The following is a 23,481-nucleotide window of genomic DNA, read 5'->3' on the forward strand; positions in this document are numbered from 1 at the left end:
GAGTATTATTTACATTACTGAGGACAAATAGTCAAATTGGAAAGACTGCTACTAAAGTGTGACATGATAATATTGCTAAACACACTTAAGAAGGAGCAACCATTATCCTTGAAATGTTACTTGCTGAAACAATTCTCATACCACATTCTTTAAAATTCTATTTATCCATTCACATCAAAAGAGATAACACTTATAAATGTGATGATAAAATTAAAATACGGACTATATATACACTGTCATTTTAAGTAAAAAATTAAGAAGTGATCTCAAATTATTTTGGAGAGGGTATTATTTCACTGAAACTTAAAAATTGAATTGACTTTTCCTTGGATTTATCTGTAAGACTGTTTTACAAAGGATCAGATCACATTAAAACACAAGAATATTTATTGCAATATATACAAAATATATATTTCTAGAATGTTATGTTTAAAACTAATCAAACCTGACAGAAAACTTTGCATTTGATTTACATTTTCAGCTTCTGATGTCTTGGACTGTAAGTCTATTCATACAACGTAAGACATTATAAAGCATATAAAGCTAAATAGATTAATTTTCACAATGCCATCAATTTTCAATTAGCTTTCCTGTTTATAGAGTAGCATTGTAGCAAAGCCTCTTGGAGATGCACGAACATCCCGTATTCCTCCAGTAGGAAGGAGCTGCCTCTGTGTTTTATTTACAGCATCTCTTGAGTAATTTGTTCAGGTTTTAAGGACTGAGATAAAATTAAGTAAATTAAAAAGTTATCAGTGACATTTTCTTTGAAGAAAAAAAGAAAGCTTGCTTTGTAAAAGTCTCAATGACATATTTGAAATTATGTGTCACTGTGATGAAATTGCAATTAGAAAATTTTTAAATTTCTGTTAGGTTATTTCATAACATGTCGTGTTATTATCATAAGAACTCAATGTGTTCTAATGACTGACAGAATGAAGGAGGAATGAAACACTAGCTTAAATCAACCTGCATTCTCAGCCTGTGAAATGGAAAGGACCACAACCCACAGGTATTAGATTTGGTACTATGGCCCAAACTGCTGCTTACTGCGCTTTGTTTTGGGTGTGGTTCTAAAACTAGAGTGTTAAAACTACATTTGAATATTAAGAAGATGATGCAAATGGTGTTGCAGCTCAGTTGTGTGCACTCAAAAATTTGGTCATTATAATAATTCTTTCTGTATTTATTCCTTATGCACTGCCAATACTGTGAGTGTAAGTAGTTTTCTCCCACAGTAGTTTTTCCTGTGATGTTTTTAAGATGACAGCCTAAAATTTCAGTCATGACATTTCAAGCACGCACATTGGCAAGAACTTAAAAAATATCTAACATTACAAAACATGAAAAAAGAAAAGACACTGGTAATTTTTTTCTGTAGCTTTGTAAAAGATCAAGTTTCAAACCAGAAATCCTAGAATGGATTGAAGTACTAGTGATTGAAGTACTTCTACTAAAGTCTAAAATCTCCCATAAACATATCTGCCCACAAAATGAATCCTACAGACTAATGGCAGATTATATTATTTTTATCTTTATACATTCAGTAGAAATACCAAGATCTAATCAGTAACACACAGAAGCCTGTGATGAAGGATCCTTTTATTTCAACTACCTGCTAGGATGAAGAGAACATGAAGTATATGTTTTCTTATTCTGCATGAAGTATTATCTAGTCTCAAGGATGCATTTTCGAGCATTGCACCTTTACATTTGTGAAGAAAGGTGGATTTTATTTATTTTTTAGTTTACCCAAGCGCAGTTTAAACTTATGATTACCACTTTAACATTCATCTTTCCTTTTTCTTTTTTTACTCTATTTTTACCAAACACCAAGAAATATTTACTTTTCTTTCTATACAAAATATTTTGCATGTTTGTAAGGGTCTCTCTTCGTTTTATAAATCTGAAAGCTTCTTTTGGGTTGACTGATCTCTCATAGCAGCTTACACTTGACAATGCCTTATGAACCAGATTTGCTTCTCTTTTATTTCCTTCTTTACGTTAAGAGACAAGGAAAAAACTAGAATACTGGAACTAAGATATAACAAAGCTGAAGATTCAGGAACTTCTGTAACAAATGTCTAGTCTTTGAGAAAGACCAATTTACTCAGCTCGAAGGAACCAGAGCAAGCATTGTTTTTTTTTGTTTTTTTTTAATTGTGGAACCCTGAAAAGCATGCACAGGCCCACACACATTTTCATTGCTGTCTTCAGTATTAAACTGCTTTCCATTTTTCTTAAAATGAGACCACCTTAAAACATGACAGTTCAGGTAAGAATGGTACAAAGGCAAAGAATTTAACTACTGATAACTCAATTTTCATATTTCTATCTCCAAACTGTTATTAAGAGATTCACTGATCTACTGGAACAGACAAAGGCCGCATCTCAGAAATTTGTGTGACTGCCTGAGGCAGCAGCGGTTGGGGTTTGTCTTCCCTGCATACTGAACTGGGATTGTACTTTAGATAGTACAATCAAGATTTTGACTGAGTATGAAGAAAATGGGATGAAGGCTTAAAATGGAAAACAAAACACACCCCCAAAATTATATATGCATCCTAAAAGCATTTTCATTCAAACATAAATTGCTATGAATTAAAACATTATTTTGTCATTAATTGCACTGCATTACTGTTTGGGGATTTTCATTCCATACACATGCACATTTGCGCATTTGTCTGTGTGTGTGCCTCAGAAGGATAAAATCCAAAATGAGAAGAAACTCACTCTTGATCAAGGATCAGCTACCTATTCTAGCACTGGGCAGACTGTCACTGATGCCTGATACAGGAAATTATACGTCTGCTGAGGAAAGTTTAACTTTATACAGCATCCTCCATCACTAGGAAAAAACCTGCTTTGGCTCTTTAGGTTAAAAATAAAATTTTTTTTTTTTAATGTGAGGAAGCAGGATGCAGTCATACTAATGTTGAAAATTATGCTAATAAAGACCTGAAATACATAGAAGTTTTAAAGCAGATTATAGTAACTTTCGATGACCACACACAGCTTTCTTCAGATTCTGACTCAAACAGGGACTTTTCTGATGTAAAGTATTAAAAGTTGTGACCGAAGAATACCATAATATAATGTCTTCTTTTAATTTAATTACCTAGACAGAAAGCATGAATTAACTCTACCTACTGTTCTTTGAAAACCACCATACACTAATTAATAAACACACATTTCCTAATTCTATTACAGCTGTCTGAGTTGGAAAGTAAACACGGAAGACAAATTTACTCAACATAGTATCTCCAATAACATACAACACCATATGTTGACTAAGCAGAGTACATGTGACTATGTAGCACTGAAGCACAAAAGATTATACAAGTTTTGCATTGTAAGCATTCAAAATTAACTAGAGATGATACCTAGTACTACATCAACGTATGCAGATCTTTATTACACGTAGATCTTTATTATACTCAGCTTGCAGCTTCAGAATTTGATTCAACCAAAATTGTTCATTAAAATAGCCATCTGAAAAAAACCCAAAACAACGCTGAGGTCCAAACAGTGTTGGAACTACTGCTATAATTAGGTCATTTAAACAAATGCTAAAATTATGGGAAACTTTAAAATGTGATTAAACAGACCCCATTCTTGTGAAGATACGTGTACGTAATTATGTGAGGCAAAGAGATTGTGAATATGGATAAATTGTTCTGTTTCCTACCAACACAAAAACTAAAAGCATTACATGCAGCTAGCAGATTCAAAATAAAAATTTAGGTGTTTTTTCAGGGAAGTGTGTAATTAAGCTGCAGAACTCCTTGTTGAAGCATGCTGTAGAACTTTACAAAGGTTAAGAAAGGCTGAAATTCATCAGGGGTAGTTGTATACAGGGCTATATTTGACTCACAATATCCAGATTCTTAGATTGCTAGAGGGTGGAATAGTATGTTAGGGAGGTTTAAGTACAAGCCTGCATGGCTCACACATTCTTCCCTAGATACTAGCTTTCAGTCACTGCCAGAGACAGAACAAAAGGCAAGATAAGCCTTAGATATGAACCGCCATAAAACTAGTTGCATATATTGTGATTGAAAAAGTCTGTTTAACTTGGGGTTGCATGCATTGCGCCTCTATACCATTTTACTGTTCTTGGAAATTATTCTTTCTATTGACTGAAATGATGAATAACAGTGAACTATCTATTATAAATACACTTTTTCCTCTTCAGCATTAGCTTTGTTTTTCTGATTTTTTGCTTTTAAACTTTGTGTCTTGATGATATTATTAGCTTAATTATTTTAAGACTCTTTGTGTGGTGTCAGTTGGGCTTGCATGTGTTACTCAAAATACAAATTCATAGTTTGGAAGCGTGGAATGCTGTCCAAATCAGAAGAAAAAATATGTTGGGCATCAAGGTGATGGAAGACAGCACAGGAGAAAGCACCACTTATGAAGTAGATCGGAAGGTGAACAGTGCAAGGCTGGTTTTGTAATAGCCACGAAGGGGATATAAAGTGTATCTATGGCAAACGTTCATCTCTCTTGCACACACTGTTTTCTCAAGCCAAATGATTTCCTGGATTGTAACTTCTCTCCAGTTGATATGATTAACTAGTTTCCCCTTCTTGATAATTCAAATGATGGTCTTCTGATTTTCAGTGTTGTGGAAGAGTTCAGTTTCCTAGGCATATTTACCAGCTCCAACATTTTCATATATGTGCTCATGTCAATTGCTTGAAACATATCCATGGAAATTTGGCGCTCTCCACACTTTATTCTTGAATACAGCCTGTCATTTCTGCATTTGGTGAGTATGTGTCTTGCACTGACATCCATGTTCAGTGATTTTTCCAACAACACTGATCCACTTACTCCAACTGATTATCTGTAATCCATTTCCCAGATGGGTATTTATATTTATTATTTTATTTACTGCAAAAGTTGACTCAGTACTTTCCAACAACACAAGCAATGAATGACTGAGAACAGCTACTACTACTATACAGTATAATACCTTTTTTTTCCCAAGTGACGATAAATAGCATACTAGGTGTATACAATAAAATATCATGTACAACTTTGTGAGTAGTCTTAGTAATTTTAGTTGTTTCTGGAGAAATAGAATTAACTGTCAGTGAGAAGCATACTGAAAACTGTAGAGTTGTACTTGTGATCCAACAATGAATCTTCAAAAAAGCAATGAAGGAAAGTCTTGTATTCAGAGCTAGTACTTATGTTCTAAAAAATCTTAGCCAGTGGGGTAGAACACTGTGGTTCTGAATATTGTGCAAAATCTGACCAACATTAGGTCTTGGTTTGGTAATGGTGCAATTCTGTCCTTGATCTTCTCTGTAGAGTATCTGCCTCCTCAAACTATCAAATTTAACTACAGAAGTTTCATACCAGTTTCATTGGCGGTTCTTGGAGAATTCCTACAGGGATGCCGAGTTTGTGGGGTGGTGTGTTAGGGCATGTAACTACCTAGAGCTCACAGAAAGAAGCAGAAGTTGGTCATGTCAAGTTGGAATCTGCTCTGGACCCTTCTGCACAGTTAGTCTTAAATAACATAATTTACAAATTACTACATTTTTCACTATTTATGAACTCCGGCAACAACAAATTATGCAGAATAAATTGACAGTAGCTGAATAATACGGTGACAAGAATCAAGAATGTCATCCTATTATAATGAGATACACATTTACAGCTCCTGAAAATAACATAATAGTATAATATGAAGTTTGATGGGACTATATGAGACTACTTATATAAAGTTTTCCATTCAACAAGAACTGCATGAGCCAGACAGAGCTATCATATCAGATAGGTATTACCATATACTGAAAGAGGACATATTGAGGGGGTTGATTATATCCTTTCGTTAAGTTTTTTCAAAAATGCCAAGCTACAGCAATACATTCTAAACAACTGGCATACTCACCACAATTAGCTTCATCTGATCCATCAGCACAGTCTGGGTCTTCATCACATACCCACAGCTTAGAAATGCAGTGTTTTGTTGTTTTACACTGGAAATGGTCTGGAGAACAACTGTTTTCAGCTTTAAATAAAAGGATCCCAAATTAAAAATAGAAATTTCTGCTAATAGAAAAAAATATTTGTTTTAAAGAAAAAAATATTAAGGATTCAAAATTCAGATACTGTATATCTCTAGCATCACTTAAGTAACATCTGTGAGAAAATAGCATTCAGGTTTATCTTGTTTATAATTTTCTCCTTTTTAAAATGTATTATATTGTATATTACAGTAACGTCAAATGAATCTAATAAGCAAAATGTCTGTTGTGACTTTTTTTCCACAAACCACTTTAGTAAAAAGAAGGCATAGTTGTTTTTTTTTTTCTAACTTCCTAAAACACCAGTTATCAATTTTTAAAGTCAGTTTAGCAGAAAAATGCTTTCGACAAATCCTAGAGCAAGTTAAAGATGCAAAGATGCGGCTAACATTCATCTTATTCTTTCAGGATACTCTAAGTTAAAGCTTTAACTGCATTAATTTTAGAAACAGACACTTGGCAACAAAAAAGATCCTCAGTTCTCTAGATTGTCTAGAGATTGTTCTCTAGATTATATGTGGGATCTTACCGTTCCTTAAACTCTCACAACTGAAAGTATAGAGGCAAGATGAATACAGGACATGCAGGTGGACTAGACTGTGAGCAAGCTATTCGTGGTCAAATGCATAAGGATTTCTTTAGAGATATGCATAGGTACTAAAACCTCAAAACATTTCTAAGCTGAATTGTATTTATGTGGAAAACATTATGATCTATTCTTTGATAATGTTTTCCTACATGAATGTTTGTCCCACTTTTACCAAGGGAACTCCTTAAAGTTTTTAACAAACTTTTCCATCCTGATGTTTTGAAGTCATTTGCTTCTTGGTACTATCACTCTTGTTTCTTGTGTTTGGCAAGATGAAAAAATTTTACATTTGTTAGAAGTCATTGTATTATTTCATTAAGTGTCACGTTTCCATAGATAAATTTACAGCTCTGGAATTAAACAGCATTTAGACTTGGCGATGCTGCTAACTACACTTATGAAAAAATAATACTAATTCTCAGCTAGGACACCTCACAAGGGGATTTCAAAGTGTTTCCAGAGAAGACCAGCATAATTACCTCAATTTCACATATGGAAAGCCTTAACTATGAAATGTAACTTTTTCAAGGTCATTTGATATATAAAATCAGTGGTACGTCTGAAAAAAAAAACAAACCCGTATTTTATGAATCCTAATCCAGAGAAATTAGAATAAAATAGATAATATCCTCTGTTATCTGTCTTGTGACAGGAGCACAAGTCAATATGAACTTTCTGGCAGACTTACTTAAAACCTCTCCTTTTCATAATCTCCGCAAAGGCATCTGAAAAATTTTCAGAAGCCACAAGTGAGGTTATATTAAAATATAAACTAGCACACTTAACTTTCTTAAAAGAGAAGATAATAAAGTCTAGGTAAAAGAGAACAGAAACAAAAAATTAACCTCCAGCAGTCCTCACCGCGTCTTTGCAGGTGGGTTAACGGCTGAGTTCCAGACAATTAAAAAGCTTCCTTTATGTCACAGCAGACTCTCCAACCCCCAGTAATCCCCAGGAAGTTTTCAACTCCATCACCACTGATCCTGACCCCATCTCCCCACCACAGTCCTTAAGTACTGCTGTTCTGTAGGCTCTACTATTCTGACTTCATTTGTCAGCTACACCTCAAGCTTTTGGGAACCTTCCATGTCATGTGCAGTTCTTTATAGTGAAAAAGGCAGTCTCCCTTATCTTTCACAGGAGTTTCTTTGATCCAACTTAAAGTACTCAAAGAAACATTACATGCAAACCAGCATTTGATGCTGTTTGCCTAAGGCTATAGTTCTGCCAATATGTTTAGAAGATGGCCATTAAAAATGACCATCAACAAAGCTTTTGTGTCCTCAGCAATCCCTTGAAGGCCGTGTTCTTTGCAGAAATGAAGCATATACAAACCTTGAGAAAGCTAATTCAGAAAACAGAAGCAACCACATTAGATCAGCAGATCTGAATAACTGAACGAATGACAGAGATGTATTTCAAGGCAGCACCACCATTCTAATTACAAAATTATCAAAGCCACAAGCAACTCAATACATTTCCATTCTAAATCTGAAAATATTTGCTCTACTTACATCTAAGAAATAAGGAGTGAAAATGAATTTATGAGATGTGTTAACAGCTAAATAAATAGAAATCAAACTATATTGGCAAATTAATTCAGAAGTCCCCAGAAGAGAGGGAATAGAAAAGGTGAAAAATTCCATTAAAGGATATAAAAGCAGCTAGGGATCTACAACTTTTCCAAAAAAAGACACATAAAAATATCTTCCATTCAAATATGTTGCTGCAAGGCATGGCAGATGAAAGCCTCAAGAAGATGAGTCATCTGTGAGTTGGTTAACAGTAAAACGGATGTTTCAGCCTAAGTCAGAAACCCAATTAAATGCTTGAAATGAGCTGTTTACACACCTCTCCTCTTTGCAATGACTTTAAAAAATGAAGTTAGTACATGACATTTTAGTTTGTTCTTTTCTACATGAAGCACTGGACATCAATACATCCGTAAATTAACTGGTTTGCATGTGTTTTTTTACATAGAGGACATTTACAGTATTCTACTTCAGTTTCTTATTTAAAACCAGCTACAGTTATCAGCACAAATTTCTCTAAACATTACTTACGGCAGTCTCTTTCATCTTCTTCATCACCACAGTCATTCTGTCCATTGCATCTCAGATTTATTGGAATACACTTCTGATTCTTTGTGCACTTGAATTGACCTGACAGACACACATGTGTCTCTGAAAGTTAAAAGAATAAGAGTATCAAGTTAAAAAAAGTTAAGGATTAAAAGATTAAAAAATTAAAAAGTAAACAAAATATAAATGCAGTTTCTTGACATAATTTAAAGGGTGGTATTTGAATCTGTTTACCATTTTTCTGAAGTCTACAATGTCTATAATCGCCTACCACAGTTCAGTTCATCAGAATTGTCCCCACAATCATTCTCTCCATCACAGATGAAGGCTGGAAGAGCACAAAGCCCAGTGCCACATTGAAAACGTCCTGGTTGACATCTGAATTCAGCTAAGAAAAAAAAACACACATGAATACTGCCAGAGTAATGGTTAAAGTATCAGTAGTGTTGTTCTTCCTCTATGGACTAATCAAAAGAATTTATAAACTTTTGTGTTTGATTCTATAATCTCAATCTAAGTAGATATTAGGAACTGAAAGTACATGTACTATGTTAAAATTCATTTAAAAGTCTGAGATGTTAAATTTGTATAACTATAGTTATACCTTACTAATGATACAGAGTACAACCCTCTCCAGGTTGAGGCTTACTATTAGCGCAACAGAGACTTGCAATTTAGGATCTAAACACTTGAGTTAAAAGTCTGTGTTTAAGAAACCCACTATCCCACTCTATTTTCTATGAAAAGTCTAACACTGTTCCTTCTCACAGCCACTATTTGAGTGAATGAGCAATTATGCACCTCTATGCTGATACAATACATAAACATAGTGTAGCTTAAAATATAATTTAACGTAGAGTGATTACATATGCTAAAGCTTGCTTCAAAGACCTCTGCAGCAGAAAAAGAGAACTAATTATTGAATTGTAAAAATACAGATGAGAGATTTCAAAGCAAAAAAAAAAAAAAAAGTTAAATTAACTGTTACTTAACTGGAAGATTACAAAACATAGTATTTTATGTGTATCAGCTTAAGGGAAGAAGGGAAGAATCTTTTATGTAATTAATATAATAGTATTAAAGTAGTCAGGGACTGGGACTGAAAATTAGCATCATCAACATATATTACCATTACACTAGAAAGGTACTTTTCTAAGTAAACCTGCAGCCAGTTACCATTACAGCAACCAACCTTTAGGATGCTAAAAATACAATTATAATTGACTTCCAATTGTCTACAGTTCAATGGGAAAATACTACAGTAACCTACCTATTTGGACTATGTATGGATCTCGAGAAATACGCTGTATCTGCACCACCTTCAGGTTAGTGTGTCAAAGTTACATAAGATGCATAAAAAATGTTCATCGCATAAAACTGTTCACACTGGAGGGGTGTGATGTCACTCTCCAAACTTTTCTTTGGCAATATTTATATAACTAAAATATTTATATAAAACATACTGTGAGAAACACAGAAATGCTTAGTAGGAACCACATGGAAAACACTGTTGTTCAGAAAACTGCACTAAATAAGAATGTGTAGCTAAATTTGTATAATTGCAATGAAAAGCAAGCGAGATTAGAATTCCACATTCCTATTACGTACGAAAATAAACCTGGCAGAATTCTGTATTTATATATATAAAATAAGCAACCTCAGAACAGAGCTTTGAAATAAAGACCTTTAGCAAAAGCATAAATGGGATAAAGTACAGGTTAAAAACATAAAAAAAATGTTCTTATGATTTTCCAAAGACCTTAAAAGAACCTTAGTAGACATGAGTTAATGAAAATCTTTTACAGGCTGAAAAACAACAGCCTGTACCCTTGGCAAATTTGATGGAGACCAAGAACAGAAAACAGCACTGCAAACAAAAGCATCAAAAAAATCCATCTTCCTAATATCTATAAAGCATTATATTTTAGACTTTGACCATACTGACAAAATGGGGTTGCAAATTCTGAATGCACTTACGGCATTCCTCTGGCTCATCAGAGCCATCTCCACAGTCATCCACAGTGTCACATTTCCACCAAAATGGAATGCATTTGTCAGTTTTGCAACGGAACTGTAAAAGGAAGGAAAGAAGGAAGAAAAGCTTTGATATGAATATTTATTTATTTATCATTAAACAGAAAGTTTATGAGAGAGAAGACTGCTTTAAGTCATTGTTCTGTTAATCAACTGTGGATGTTAACCTCATAAAACTTAAAAAAAAAATTATTTTCTTTTTTTGGAGATGTTTGCACTGAGAATTCCATGGATACAAATGAATGTCATTTCACTGACATCACTATACTGACTTACAGTGCCCCTGATATAAACCACTCATTGGATTTTGCTGCATTCTATGATTTGATACCTTAAGATACTATTCAAAACAATCACTTCAATTCTTAAACAGTCTTTGTAGGCTCTTGAAGCAGATTTGATACCATTTTTCAGATACACCGAAAAGCCCACACTTACAGAAAAGGGCCCCTAATGTGCAGTGTTGTATACAGTACCACTTATATTTTTTTAATTAAATGAGGAAAACAGAAGCTAGGCCTTCCAATGTTTCAAAAGAAAAACCCTTTGTAAGACCTCGGCAGTTCCTTTACTCTGAACTCAGGCAACATTGTACCTTTGTTCTGACTGAAAGAGGAATGCAAATAAAAAAAGGATTAAAAATTACTTAATGCAATCTTTTCTGGCTAAATATAAAATCAGAGTTCATTATGTTGCTAATGCAAGGGAGAAAAATGCTGACAGATTATTAGCACCTTTTAAGAAATGTTGTGTTTTCCTACCTGGTGTCTATATGATCACAGAAATAAAAAAAACATAAAAAAAAAAAAACAACCCAAACCAAGAGGTTTCAAAGTGCAAGACACTTTATTTTTTGGGACAAGGCATAATTTTTTAATTCACATTTTTTAAATCATATTATTCAATAAAGCTGTATTTGAAAGCGAAATTAAATTTGGTGCAGTAGGTCAATTTTATCTTTTCCACCAAGAAAATTTAGGGTTTCATGGCCATTTATTTAGTAAGACTTATAGTTGGAACTACGTTCTTCTACCATGTTGAGGGACAGGCTGGGTTTGGAAGGCAGCTATTCTAAACTGTTAAATTGTTCCACAAAGGTATGCACAACAGAGTAGCTCAGCAGAAGGCCTCCAAACGTAGGAGGCAAACAAACTCAGACAATTCCCTTTCTTGGTATTTTCTACTTGCTAGTGAAGCCTTCCTGCTGCTTAATTGTTTTAAGGTACCAGCCTCACTCCGCTCACCACAAGGGATTTGATGCTGTTAAAATCACATTATGAATTTAATTATAGGAAACGGATACTAACTTTTAGATGCTGTTATGCTCTGCATGAAATGCATTCCCTTCTAAACTGGGGAGCCAGATACTTTGCAAAACCAGGGGTCAGAGTCATACGAGTGTGCCTGGAATGGCCTGAGTTTTTGGTGTTCTACAGTCTCATGTTTTGCACTAAACAATTTATTACGTCAGATTAGCCATCAAGGACACCTGAAAAGTCTGTAGATGTGCAAGACCAGCGTATCAGACATCCAACTCCTTTTCCTCAGAAATAGCTAATAGTGGGTATGTCGAGACTACATCACAGGAACAGCTCTGAGTTTACAGCTTTATCTGAAAATCTTCAGAAGCAAAGTATGTTTTTGCCACTGATCTCTGCATCTGATGCCACGAGACTGATGAATTATTAAACAGTAAACAGATTTCAAAATTGGAAGAAAATTACTAAGAACCAATGTCAACTTGTAACTATTTGAAGCAGCTTCTTCTATTTAACTCTGCTTTCCCTCATATGGAATCCACAAGTGATAAAAGACTGCTCCTTGAGGATCCAGGATACGATGCTACCCTTCAATTCAGACTAACAGTAAATTATTTGAAAAAGAATAGAGCCATTTAGTCAACTGGTAGCATATAAATTCACTGTGGAATAAGCTTCCAATGCCATTTGAAGAAACAAAACAAAACAAAACAAACCCCCCAAAATAAATAACACAACAAAACAAAATTAAAAAAAAAAACAAAACCAAGTGCTTTTTTTTTTTTTTTTAAACCAAACAAATCTGAGAAGCTAGATATGGGAGGAAAATAAGTAAGACATTATGCATTTTGCAAATGCTTTACTCTTTCTTTGTGTTCATCACTTAATGGGAAGTAGCAAACAGACAATCTAAACAGAAAATAGACAATGAATATAATAAAATCACACCAAAAACTACAATGAGGGATCAGAAGAAACTGAGGTTTCTTAAATAACAATATTACTTGAATGAAATTGTATATAATTTATTAATATCATCACTGTTCCCTAAAAATTAAGAATAAAATCCTTTCCTAGATGAGTACAGACATCATGATGTAGAATTTTGTAAGAGGTAATAAGCATTATATAATAAAAGTGGACTACTAGTAAAGCATAAATATTCCCAAATCATTGTTATATATACTTTCTGGTTTTATATTTCATATTTCATACAGATGCTTTTTTCAAAGCAATTTTTATGGATTTAGTAGCAGTACTTGTTCTAGTGACTGGCAGAAACATCCACATTTGAAAGGGAACAAGTTCTGCATTCTCTGGAAAAAAGGCATTTGTAAGCCTATTTTCAACTTAGAGCCTTGAAGATGAAATGCTTTAAAGGCACCAGAGTTGACTAGTCTTCAGCTCCTTTGACTGATGCTTCCACATTTTGTAAACACCAGCATTCCTTATTTAAAAGCAGGTGGGAACACAGTAAAATATTATCTCCACTCCCACTTCCCCCCCCACATATGCACTTACCTGACTGGCAGTGCAGTTTGATAAGCATGTCTTGTTGTCAGCAGCAAGGTAAAAGTTTGTGGGACAGGCACATGTATACATCTTGTCAGGGGCTAGAAGGCATAAATGACTGCAACCACCATTGTTTAGTGTACATAGATGTTTAGACACTGTGGACAGAACAGGAAAAGTGTATCAGAGCCCATTATTTCAGTATACTTCAGGGTATCTTCTTTATAGAGGAATAAAAATGTATTACCCATACTATTTTTACAACAAAACATCTCAAATAAAAACCCATAAGAGGCAAACTTTTCCTTCTGACTTTAAGCTCTTCTCTGTCGTATGCAAAATTACTACCATGAACATTGTTTCTTTTCTTTTTTTTTTTTTTTTTATTGTTCCCACCTTGAACAGTAACTTTTACTGTAATGCAATGTCAGATCTGCACCTCCGGTCAGTATTTGGGTTAATTTTTAAGCACTGAAACTGGTATCAAGCCACTGAACAGATATATCACATTTATTTAACCAGCTATACTTAGACCTTCAAGCACAGATTTAGGTTTAAATATGGTAATTTGAAAACTTCCAAAATTGGAAACAGAACAGAAATAAAAATAAATCACTGCAAATAAATGTGCTTCCATTAAGTCAGCAACTGGCTACTAAGTGAAATACATGAATGTTCTGTACAGAAAGCATAGACAGAATAATTACCATCAGGTTGCCTATAAGAGTGATACACCTGGATGTCTGTTATGGTATGCCATGAGTTAATCAGTGATAGTCTGTCTGATCCAGAGGTTTTGTGGGCACGGCTGAGTGATTTCGTCTTCCCATCTGTCCAGTAGATGTAGTCTTCAAACAATGTTAGTGCAATCACCCCTGGAATATCCTGATTAGGTACTGTAAGAAGAGATGCTAAGATTAATGTTCACTCTTGGAAGACTGCCAGTTAAAATATTCCATACTGCATGGGTTGAGAGCTAGAACTATTATATAATGTCTTGAGAATAATTGTCATGACAATATGTCAAGCCTAGGTGGTTCTTTATTACCATTTATGATAAAGATGGATGGGCTATGAGTTCTGCTTGCTTAGAATTAGCTGGGCCAATCAATGTTAAGGAAATGAAAGGATTTCATTTAACAAAAATCACCTATTCTATTAAACTAATGATGTGTTAAGCTTTAGAGCAGTATGCAACACAGATATAAGTTAACCTACTCTTTACAGAAGGCCAATATTCATTTTACAGTTTAGCGAAATAAAAGTTACTAGAAAATATCCGAAACAGATGCATCTCCAGATGCAATGTGTTTAACACCCTTTAAGACAATAGTATTTTATTTCAGCAAAATATACTGACAAGAGAGATGGGGGGGAGGGGAGGGGGAGCTTTGCATTAAAATAAACATAGCAACAAAAGGGCTTACTGCTTATTCTTGGCATAACTAACAATGTAATTTTAAAATATAAACAAAGTGATGATGATAACTCATTGTTACAATATCACAAAACTAGGAACCAACATAATTTTAAAAAGGATGGAAGGACAAAAGGAAGAAAAAGCTTTAGAACATTCTCTATTTTACTCTTTACTCTTAAATTGAACTATTTGTTCTTGGTAAATGTAAACTGAACTCTTTTTTCTTCTTTTAACATACATAGCTGTTATAAAAAAATGTCACAGGAGAATATCTGACTACAGTGATCAATTTGTATGTGCTAATTGTCACTAAAACATTCTAATTACTCAGCTGAAAAGGAAGATCTGAGCAGCTGAGTGTGCATTTTTAACAAGGAGATCCTTTACACCTTTACCTTGCTTTCTTAGATGATAATAGCTTAATCTTTTAACCTGGAATGTGCTTAAGTAGAGTAGGAAAATCTCAGATTCCAGTTGGAACATTTTGTAGTTCACTAACAACTGATGACTGACACTGAGCCTATGGAATGACAATTTAGCAAATTCTATTTTGCATACAATAGCCTAGCCTTGTGATACTTAACTTCAGTGGACAGTAAGCTGACATCTGGTCAAAGAAACCTTGCATCTCAGACCTGAAATTTTCCCTTCTTGTATGTTAACATATACCATAGCCCATCATACTGAAATAACAGTATGATATTCTTTTAAAAGGCGTCATAACAATCCCAAGAAATTAGTCGAAGTGCAAAGAAATCATCATTTCGGGACTTACTACATAGGCAGCTTTCTCATGGCTCCTTACACAGCATAGTACCCCCAAGAAAAGCTTTTATAATTGCCCTTATTTGTAGAATCACATTATGAAAAGAGGACCTACAAACTAGAAGTGAATCACATCCCATGGCAATTGTTTCTATCCTGTTCATCTGAGCAAGGAAGAGAAGTACTATTTTAAATTTGATGCCAAACTAACATATCAAGTACAACAAAATAAGAATACAGAAACTATAAGTACAGTTATTTCCATTATATTGGGTTTAACTCTTCCCCCCCCCTTTTTTTTTCCTCACCACCAGATTTATCAGAATAAATTGCAAAAAAACCTCCTAGATTAAGGAAAACACCCAAAGGCTAGAGCAGGAATAATTGCTCTCCTTTTCTTTGGTAAGCAGTGTAAAAATAGACTACTTTCTGTAAATTCAAAGTGAAGCCAGGTTAGTCATAACTGATAAGTACCTCTGCTTCTCCCATGTTACCTGTTTGAAAACATTTAATCAGGATGTATACTTGACAAAAATTACATTATACCAAGAGAAGGGTCAGATCTCAATCAGCAAATTCATGGAGAATTTAAATAGTTCTATTTTAACACAGAGCCATGAGAATTGCACTCAGTATTAATTACTTTCTAGAATTATCTATGTATTCATTCTATTTATTTCTTTCTTAAGGTTTGTCATAACAGTGTCACCCTATGGCCTCTATGAAAGCTTCCAAAGTTGGGTTAAGTAAGCTGAAGCACTATTGGTATTTCAAAGCACTCAGCAAAAATAACTACAAGAACACCTCACTTGCAGACCAATAACCTACTGGATACAGCTCTAGCAGTTTGTAAGTATTCCAGTAGACCAATAGCTACTACAAGTGCTTTTTCTCCTCATTGTTACAGCATCGAATCCTCAAAGAATCCCTTGTAAACCACGCATATTACTTTTTTCTCATATGGAAAAATCTCAACAAATACAGCTGAAGTGCAGTTCAATCAGAAAAGGAATAACTGCCCAGCTGCCACAGGACTCAGACTCCAACATCATGGACATGCACACTGGATAGCTTAAAGGAAGAGGTAGGAAGTGCCTTCAGCCTCTTCCGTAAGTCCTTTCCTGAATAGTGTTAATCAGCTGGCTGCTTCTACTGAGTTCCAAATAGTTATGTCAGTGACTCAATTTTCTTACAGCTTAGACATCGTAGATCTCAGAACACAGCTTTCATATAGTACAACATAGACTATGTATTACACAAGTAAAAAAATGTTCTACATTGTGCCAGCAACAGAATTGTATTGATTCAAACTGATGCTTCCTTTGATTTCCAAGACTCTACTCCTCTTATTTGCATAATAAAATGCATTATGGGAGCATATTCAACAAGTTACTCGACAACTCTGAAAGACAAAATCCATGGAATGCAAAATCACTACCCTAAGCAATTTCTGAAGAACTGAACCTGAAATTTGCTTTTGTGAGTCTTCTTCCTACCAAAGATGAGTGAATCCCTTGAAATCCCTCCTTTTCTAATAGGCCTTCTACTGCTACCTCTAGGTTTCTACTGGTGTTTCATTTTATACATAAACCATGGGTTCCTTCACACTGAATGCTAATCCCAAACAGGAAGATGACATATGTGATGGGAAGAGAAGGCAGAAAAGAGAAGGAATACATAGGCCTATCAGAAAGCCTATCATAAAGGAGTAATAAATACAGGTAGGTGGTGAAAGGGAAAAAAAGGGGAGGCTTGCAACAGATCAGAAGCAGTGAAAAATAAAAATTATTAGATACTTTAACAATAATAAAATGCAATAGATAACATAATTTAGGGAGATAAAGTGCTGCAAAACTTATGGGAAGAGCCACACATCTCCACAGGAGGGAACACCATTATGCAGACATATGAGAAGCATGCAGATATTTAAGATGTACGTCCATCTCTCTCTTGCACTTTGTACTTATTTGGATCTGAGAATATAAATTCATATGTTGGAAGTCATATCTGTGACAAAAATGTGAACTTTTCTCTTGTGTGAACTCTTTTTCCCTTATATTTTCTGAGTACATTTACTTAAGCATAAAAAAAAAAAAAAGTTCCTTTTTTTTTTCAGGGGTGGAAAACCTGCCATGTGGGATTACTTAACTACAAAATATGCTTCTTCAGAAGCCATACAGAAGAAGTGAAGCCCAGTCTCACTTGCCTTTTACTGAAACACAAATATTTCTAAAAGTAAAATCATATAGTGTAACTAATGTTAAGAAAAAATGAAAAAGTCTCATTGTCAGCCAGTAAAATTCATGTGCCAATAAGTACCCTTAAAAAACCCCAAAATGCTAACATCTTCTAACCAATAACCACTACAAAAATATCCATGCTCTATCATGTCCATGAAGGTTAGATTTTATTTGGTGTTCAGCTCCTGTTCAAGCTGAAGCTGACTGATTACTTCCAAGCTAGAAAGATACCTGCTCCTTCCCTTTCCAAAATGAAAGGACTACAGTCTTGCTATGCCCTTGTGCAAAGTCTACAAGAACAGAAGCGGTGAAAAGATTCCTGTCATGCTCTTCCCAAAAACACATTCGCAAAGCCAGAATTCCAGTGCTGGTAAGTAACTACTAAAGGTAATTAATGACTGCTAAGCATAATTTTAAATGGCCACCTTTCCCCTCTCTGGCAGTAGAGCAGTTTCTGTTTAAGAATTCTGGCACCCGAGGACAGAATATTTACATTGGTGATTAAACCCTAAAAACCAGGCTACATTACTTTGCATTACACTCTCTGAAACTCTAAATTGTCTGAACTGCAATAAAATAAAAATATAAAGCCTATTGACATCATGACCCAAATGAAACCAGTGATAAGCTCTTTTTTAACAATTCAGTACCCCTCCAACAACAAACAGCATCAAGGAAGCAAAACACTAAAAAAGAAAATAGCCATTATACTTACAATACTAAATGAACTTGGAAAATTGCTCATCTTCTCTTGGGTGGCAATTACTTGCCCATACTGTCCTCTTTCCATTTGAACTTCCTTGTAATAATTTTTATCTCATTTTACATTCAGCTTGTAATCTTTTTGAGATACAGTCAATCCCCTCTCTGCAGGGCTGCTCTGAATCTCTTTGCCCGACCTGTATCTGTGCCTGGGATTGCTATGACCCAGGTGGAGGACCTTGTACTTGCCATGGCTGAACATCCTGAGGTTGGCACTGGCCCATTTCTCAAGTGTGTCCAGGTCCCTCTGGATCCCATCCCTGCCCTCCAACGTATCAACCAAAACACATAACTTAATGTCGTTGGCAAACTTGCTGAAGGCACATCGATCCTACTGTCCATGTCACTGACAAAGATGTTGAACAGGATCTGTCCCCACACTGATCCCTGAGGGACACCACTCGTTACTGGTCTCTGCCTGGACATTGAGCTGTCGACCCCAACTCTGCATGTGGCCATCCAGCCAGTTCTCTAAGCACTGAGTGGTCCATCCATCAAATTGATGTCTCTCCAATTTAGAGACAAGGAAGCCATGCAGGACAGTATCAAACACTTTGCACAGTGCCAGGTAGATGACGTCAACTGCTCTACCCCTATCCATCATTCTGTAGCCCCATCACAGAAGGCCACCAAATTGGTCAGACAGGATTTCCCCTTACGGAAGCCATGCTGGCTGGCACCAACTACCTCATTGTTTTTCATGTGCCTTAGCATGCTTTCCAGGAGAATCTGCTTCAAGATTTTGCCAGGCACAGAGATCAGATTGACTTGTCTGTAGTTCTCCAGGTCTTCGATTTCCCCCTTCTTGAAAATGGGGCTTGTATTTCCTTTTTTCCAGTCACTGGGAACACACCTAACTGCCATGATTTTTCAAATATGATGGACAGTGGCATTAATATATATTTCCTTCTGCAAAGGTAATATATACATCACACATTAATACGGTAAGTATGGACAATACAAGTCCTAGCACTGAAGAGGCAAGATATGTTACAAATCAAAGAATGCAACTGAAATAGTAAAAACTGAGAATATTTCAGTATAAAGAAATCACACAGAAATTGTTATATATCCCAAAACTACTATCACAAAAGAAGTAGGAAATTTAGACTTAATTCTAAACATTTTAAGGTACGAATGTATCTGTGGTATTAAAGCTCTTACATATGACTTATAATGATGTCTCAGGAAGAGGTGGATAAAGTTTAAAAAAAAATCTACCTTTAAAATCAGCTGATCAGACCTAGAACTGAAATATTTTACTATCCCACTTTAAAATGCTTTATTGACTTTTGAATTTCAGTGTGAGCACTTGTTTATATGCCAGTTACTCTGCAGCAGTAGACGGCAGCATGCTCTCACACAAGTGATTATTCTCAAATATATACAAATCATCGTTTGAGTAGAATGACTCAACAGTTTGCTAATGAGTTTCAAAGATGCTTTAATCATTTTTCAGACTTACAGAGACCATTTACTTGCCTATCAGCCCCTATACCTTGGACTCATGTCCTGTTGCTCTTTTCAATATTCATTCATTCGCACTCTGCCCCGAAGCAACCCCTTCCTTTATCTTCGCCTCTCCATGCTCCTGCCTGTATTGTTGCCTGCCATCATCCAGCTATGAGCACATGAACTGTTAAGCCCCTTTGGTTTATCTCATTTATCATCTACTGCAATCATAGAAGCTGCTCAATACTATGCAACTTTCTTCATCAAAAACCTCCTGGTTTTGACTGTATTGATATAAACCAGGGGAGACCTTGTGACACAAGAAACACTGTATGCTCTCTTTTCTGATTACTTTCTGACAGGAACAACTGCATGGAAAGTAATGCCCATCCTTTAAAATTTTTGATGGCACATGTCCAGCTCATATGGAAATATGCATGAATGTCAGCTAAGTTCCTCATGAGTATGTAGAAAAATTATTTTCAGAAGTTTATAATCTAATCAAATTTGGGCATATTATCACAAGAATAGCGGAAGACACAAAAACCAACCTGTTGGCAATCTTCATAAACTGGGCTCCATAAACTGGAGACTGTGGAAGCTTACAGTAATGTAACTGTGTGAATAGCCTTTAATATAGGTATTTTTCCTGAATATTATCCTTTAAAAGAGATAGAATACAATAAAATAAAATGATCAGATTTAGGAAGACACATGAATTGGAGAATTTTATCTGAACAATTATAAAAACTGAACCTAGAATGCAATATTGGAATGAAGCAATTATCAGTTTGTGTTATCAGATGTGGCTACACTGAATAATTCTATAGATTCCTCAAAAGTTGGGAAAAAATCTCTCAATATCGGAACTACTGTTTATTCCTCATCTGCTGTGAAAAAGCTTCTTTTCAGGTTTCTCTAACTTTTGAGCTATGGAAAACACAGTATAAATATGGAACGAACTGGTTTCCATAATCTCTTAGGACGATTTCATTAATAACTGTATTTACTCTTTTAAAAAACTCTGGTGGCAAAGTTCAGAATTAGACATAAATACCCACTCTTCACCTACAAAGCCTGTATGAATGGAAATTTTTTAAAAAAGGTCATAATCTCCAAAGCTCTTATACTCGATACTTTCAAACTTGCATATATGTACACCAATTCTGAGGTTTGTAAAGACTCTGGCAGAAGCCAATCATGAAGAAAAGTGTTTTTCAAATTGAGATGCTATAGGGAAGTTTCTCTCTGCTAACCATATTACAGTTAAAGAAGTAATTTATGAATACTTAATTCATTAATGGTACAAACACCTTGTCATTGCTTAATTTTCCCACAGCTGTAAAATGAAGCAAAAAAGGTCTCAACTTTTGTTTTTACAGTATAAACATCAAAGAACTCAACACAGTTAAGGACTAAGCTCAGAGAACCTTCTTTATTTCTTAAACATTAAAAGAATGCACTTTTATGGTTTAATTATACTTCAGTTCTCATCTTCAAAGAGTGAAATGGGAAAATGGTAGGCACCTCTGGGTTTTAAGAGCTCTGAAGGATAGAAAAACTGCATGAGGCAATCAGATACCTAGGGAACTGTGAAGCTTACATCTCCTCTGGGCAGTGGGAACCAAAAGTAGCTGTAAAGTTTGACAAAAACTTAAATGCTGGGTTGCTTGGTTTTTTTTTGTTTTTTTTTTTTTTGAACACTCACAGAAGCAAACCAGCTTAGTGCTTAGCCAGATTAGTGCTTCAATGCTTGCTTAATCATTTACTGTGCATAACATTTGCAAATGCTGCAGTGGTAAACTGGCTAAGCTCTTAAAGAGTTTACATAATCAAGAATTAAACTTCAAATAGATAAGCAAGGTCTTGATGTTGCCCCTAGCATCAAGAAGAGCTCCCAAGTACGGTAAGAGTTCTGGCCTAGTTAGCATGTTTTCAAAGTTCTTACTAGGACTCTCTTGATAATTATAAAAGCCCATTTCTCTACTGAATTGCAGAAACTTTACAAGAGAAAAGCAGCAGATGTTCTCTTTTCCTGAAAAAAATCTGTAAGATTCATCATAAAAAAAAAAAACAACCAACACCAAAACCAGAATAAACACCTTGTTGCAAAGTGTTAATGCTAAGATCTAAATACATGTAAACTCCCATTGCATGGAAAAAATGGTCCTTGGTCTAATATACAGGATGTCAATAATTAGCATAAATTTGTTCTGTTTGTCCCCAAGAATTATTTAGTGCAGAGAACAGCACACTGCAGTCTATCTCATACAACAGTACCTCTTCAGGATATGAGATCAACCCATTCTGACAAGATAAGTTATTTGCTGAGTCTTGTGACATCTCTGTGACATTCTCAGATACGTTCTGTATCAGATAACTTAAGATCACAGGAGCATGTTCTCAGAAAAATTTGCCTTATCCTCAAAGGTCACAGAAACAGGCGGGAAATACTTCGCTTACAATAACTAGCAATACAGATTGCATTACTCACATGATTACCATTTATACTTTTTTTTTTCTGGTCTGTGAGTATGTATTTTATGGTCAGCATATCTATGCCTTTATGCTTCTCCATTTGAAAACACAAACTCAACCATCCTTTAGTTAACCTTGACAATAGTGTGTGTCTGAAAATGGGCGATGAAATCCACGTGAACAAAATGTCTTCAAGAAACACATCACAACATATAAACCTAATCTTTCTCATTAAGTGCTTATCAACATGGATTACAATTTCCTGTATCAGAAACCTAAAAGGGCTCACAGTTTCACTTCCTCTAAACCCCAAGCACTGCTGAACTCCCCTGAGTTTCCCTTATTAAGGCAATTAGTTTGCAGTGGTTAAACTGTATCTTCCAGAAATATTTTGATTCTTGTGTAGAAATATAAAGACATGCAAAATTCATTTGGTAGCTTGCTCCAGGAGAAGCAGGGAAAAAAATCTGATTAAAGGCAAATTGATCATTATGTAGGAGCTTTGCAAAATTTGCAAAGCACCCTTTGGAGTACCTACAAGCATATTCCATCCATTTCAGGCACCAAGAATACTACTGCTTTTACTGTAGAAACTTTTATACAACTTGATTTTGTTTTGATAACTACATTTTTGGTGCAGATTCTGACAACAGAAAGTGACAAACAGCATTAGCTAAGGAGAAAATCTTCCTCCCACATCATTTAAATACTTCAGGATTCCTCTCCTAAAGCGTGTTTCTTATTGCTTGAATATTCACAGATCATATTTACACAAAAGTAGTACGATAGCAGGTTTACACGAAGTCACTGTCACTTTTGGAGCTTGCCTGAGATATTTAACTGGT

At 35.1% G+C, this 23,481-nt stretch overlaps 1 protein-coding gene across 1 annotated transcript in view; it reads right to left on the minus strand.

Moving 5' to 3' along the window:
- The window catches only part of LRP1B (LDL receptor related protein 1B), a 739,603-nt gene that overhangs the window by 77,153 nt on the left and 638,969 nt on the right, over positions 1-23,481 (minus strand). The window contains exons 60-65 of the mRNA XM_061354354.1: positions 14,227-14,415; positions 13,529-13,677; positions 10,692-10,785; positions 8,986-9,102; positions 8,697-8,816; positions 5,909-6,028 (exon numbers count right to left, since the gene is read on the minus strand). Coding sequence (XP_061210338.1) covers positions 5,909-6,028; positions 8,697-8,816; positions 8,986-9,102; positions 10,692-10,785; positions 13,529-13,677; positions 14,227-14,415 — 789 coding nt within the window. The remainder of the gene's footprint in view (positions 1-5,908; positions 6,029-8,696; positions 8,817-8,985; positions 9,103-10,691; positions 10,786-13,528; positions 13,678-14,226; positions 14,416-23,481) is intronic.

Source organism: Neopsephotus bourkii, unplaced genomic scaffold, assembly GCF_033783945.1.
Source record: "Neopsephotus bourkii isolate Nb327-2 ecotype Australia unplaced genomic scaffold, CSIRO-AGI_Nbou_v1 NB_730, whole genome shotgun sequence".
In the NCBI taxonomy this organism is placed as follows: Eukaryota; Metazoa; Chordata; class Aves; order Psittaciformes; family Psittacidae; genus Neopsephotus; species Neopsephotus bourkii.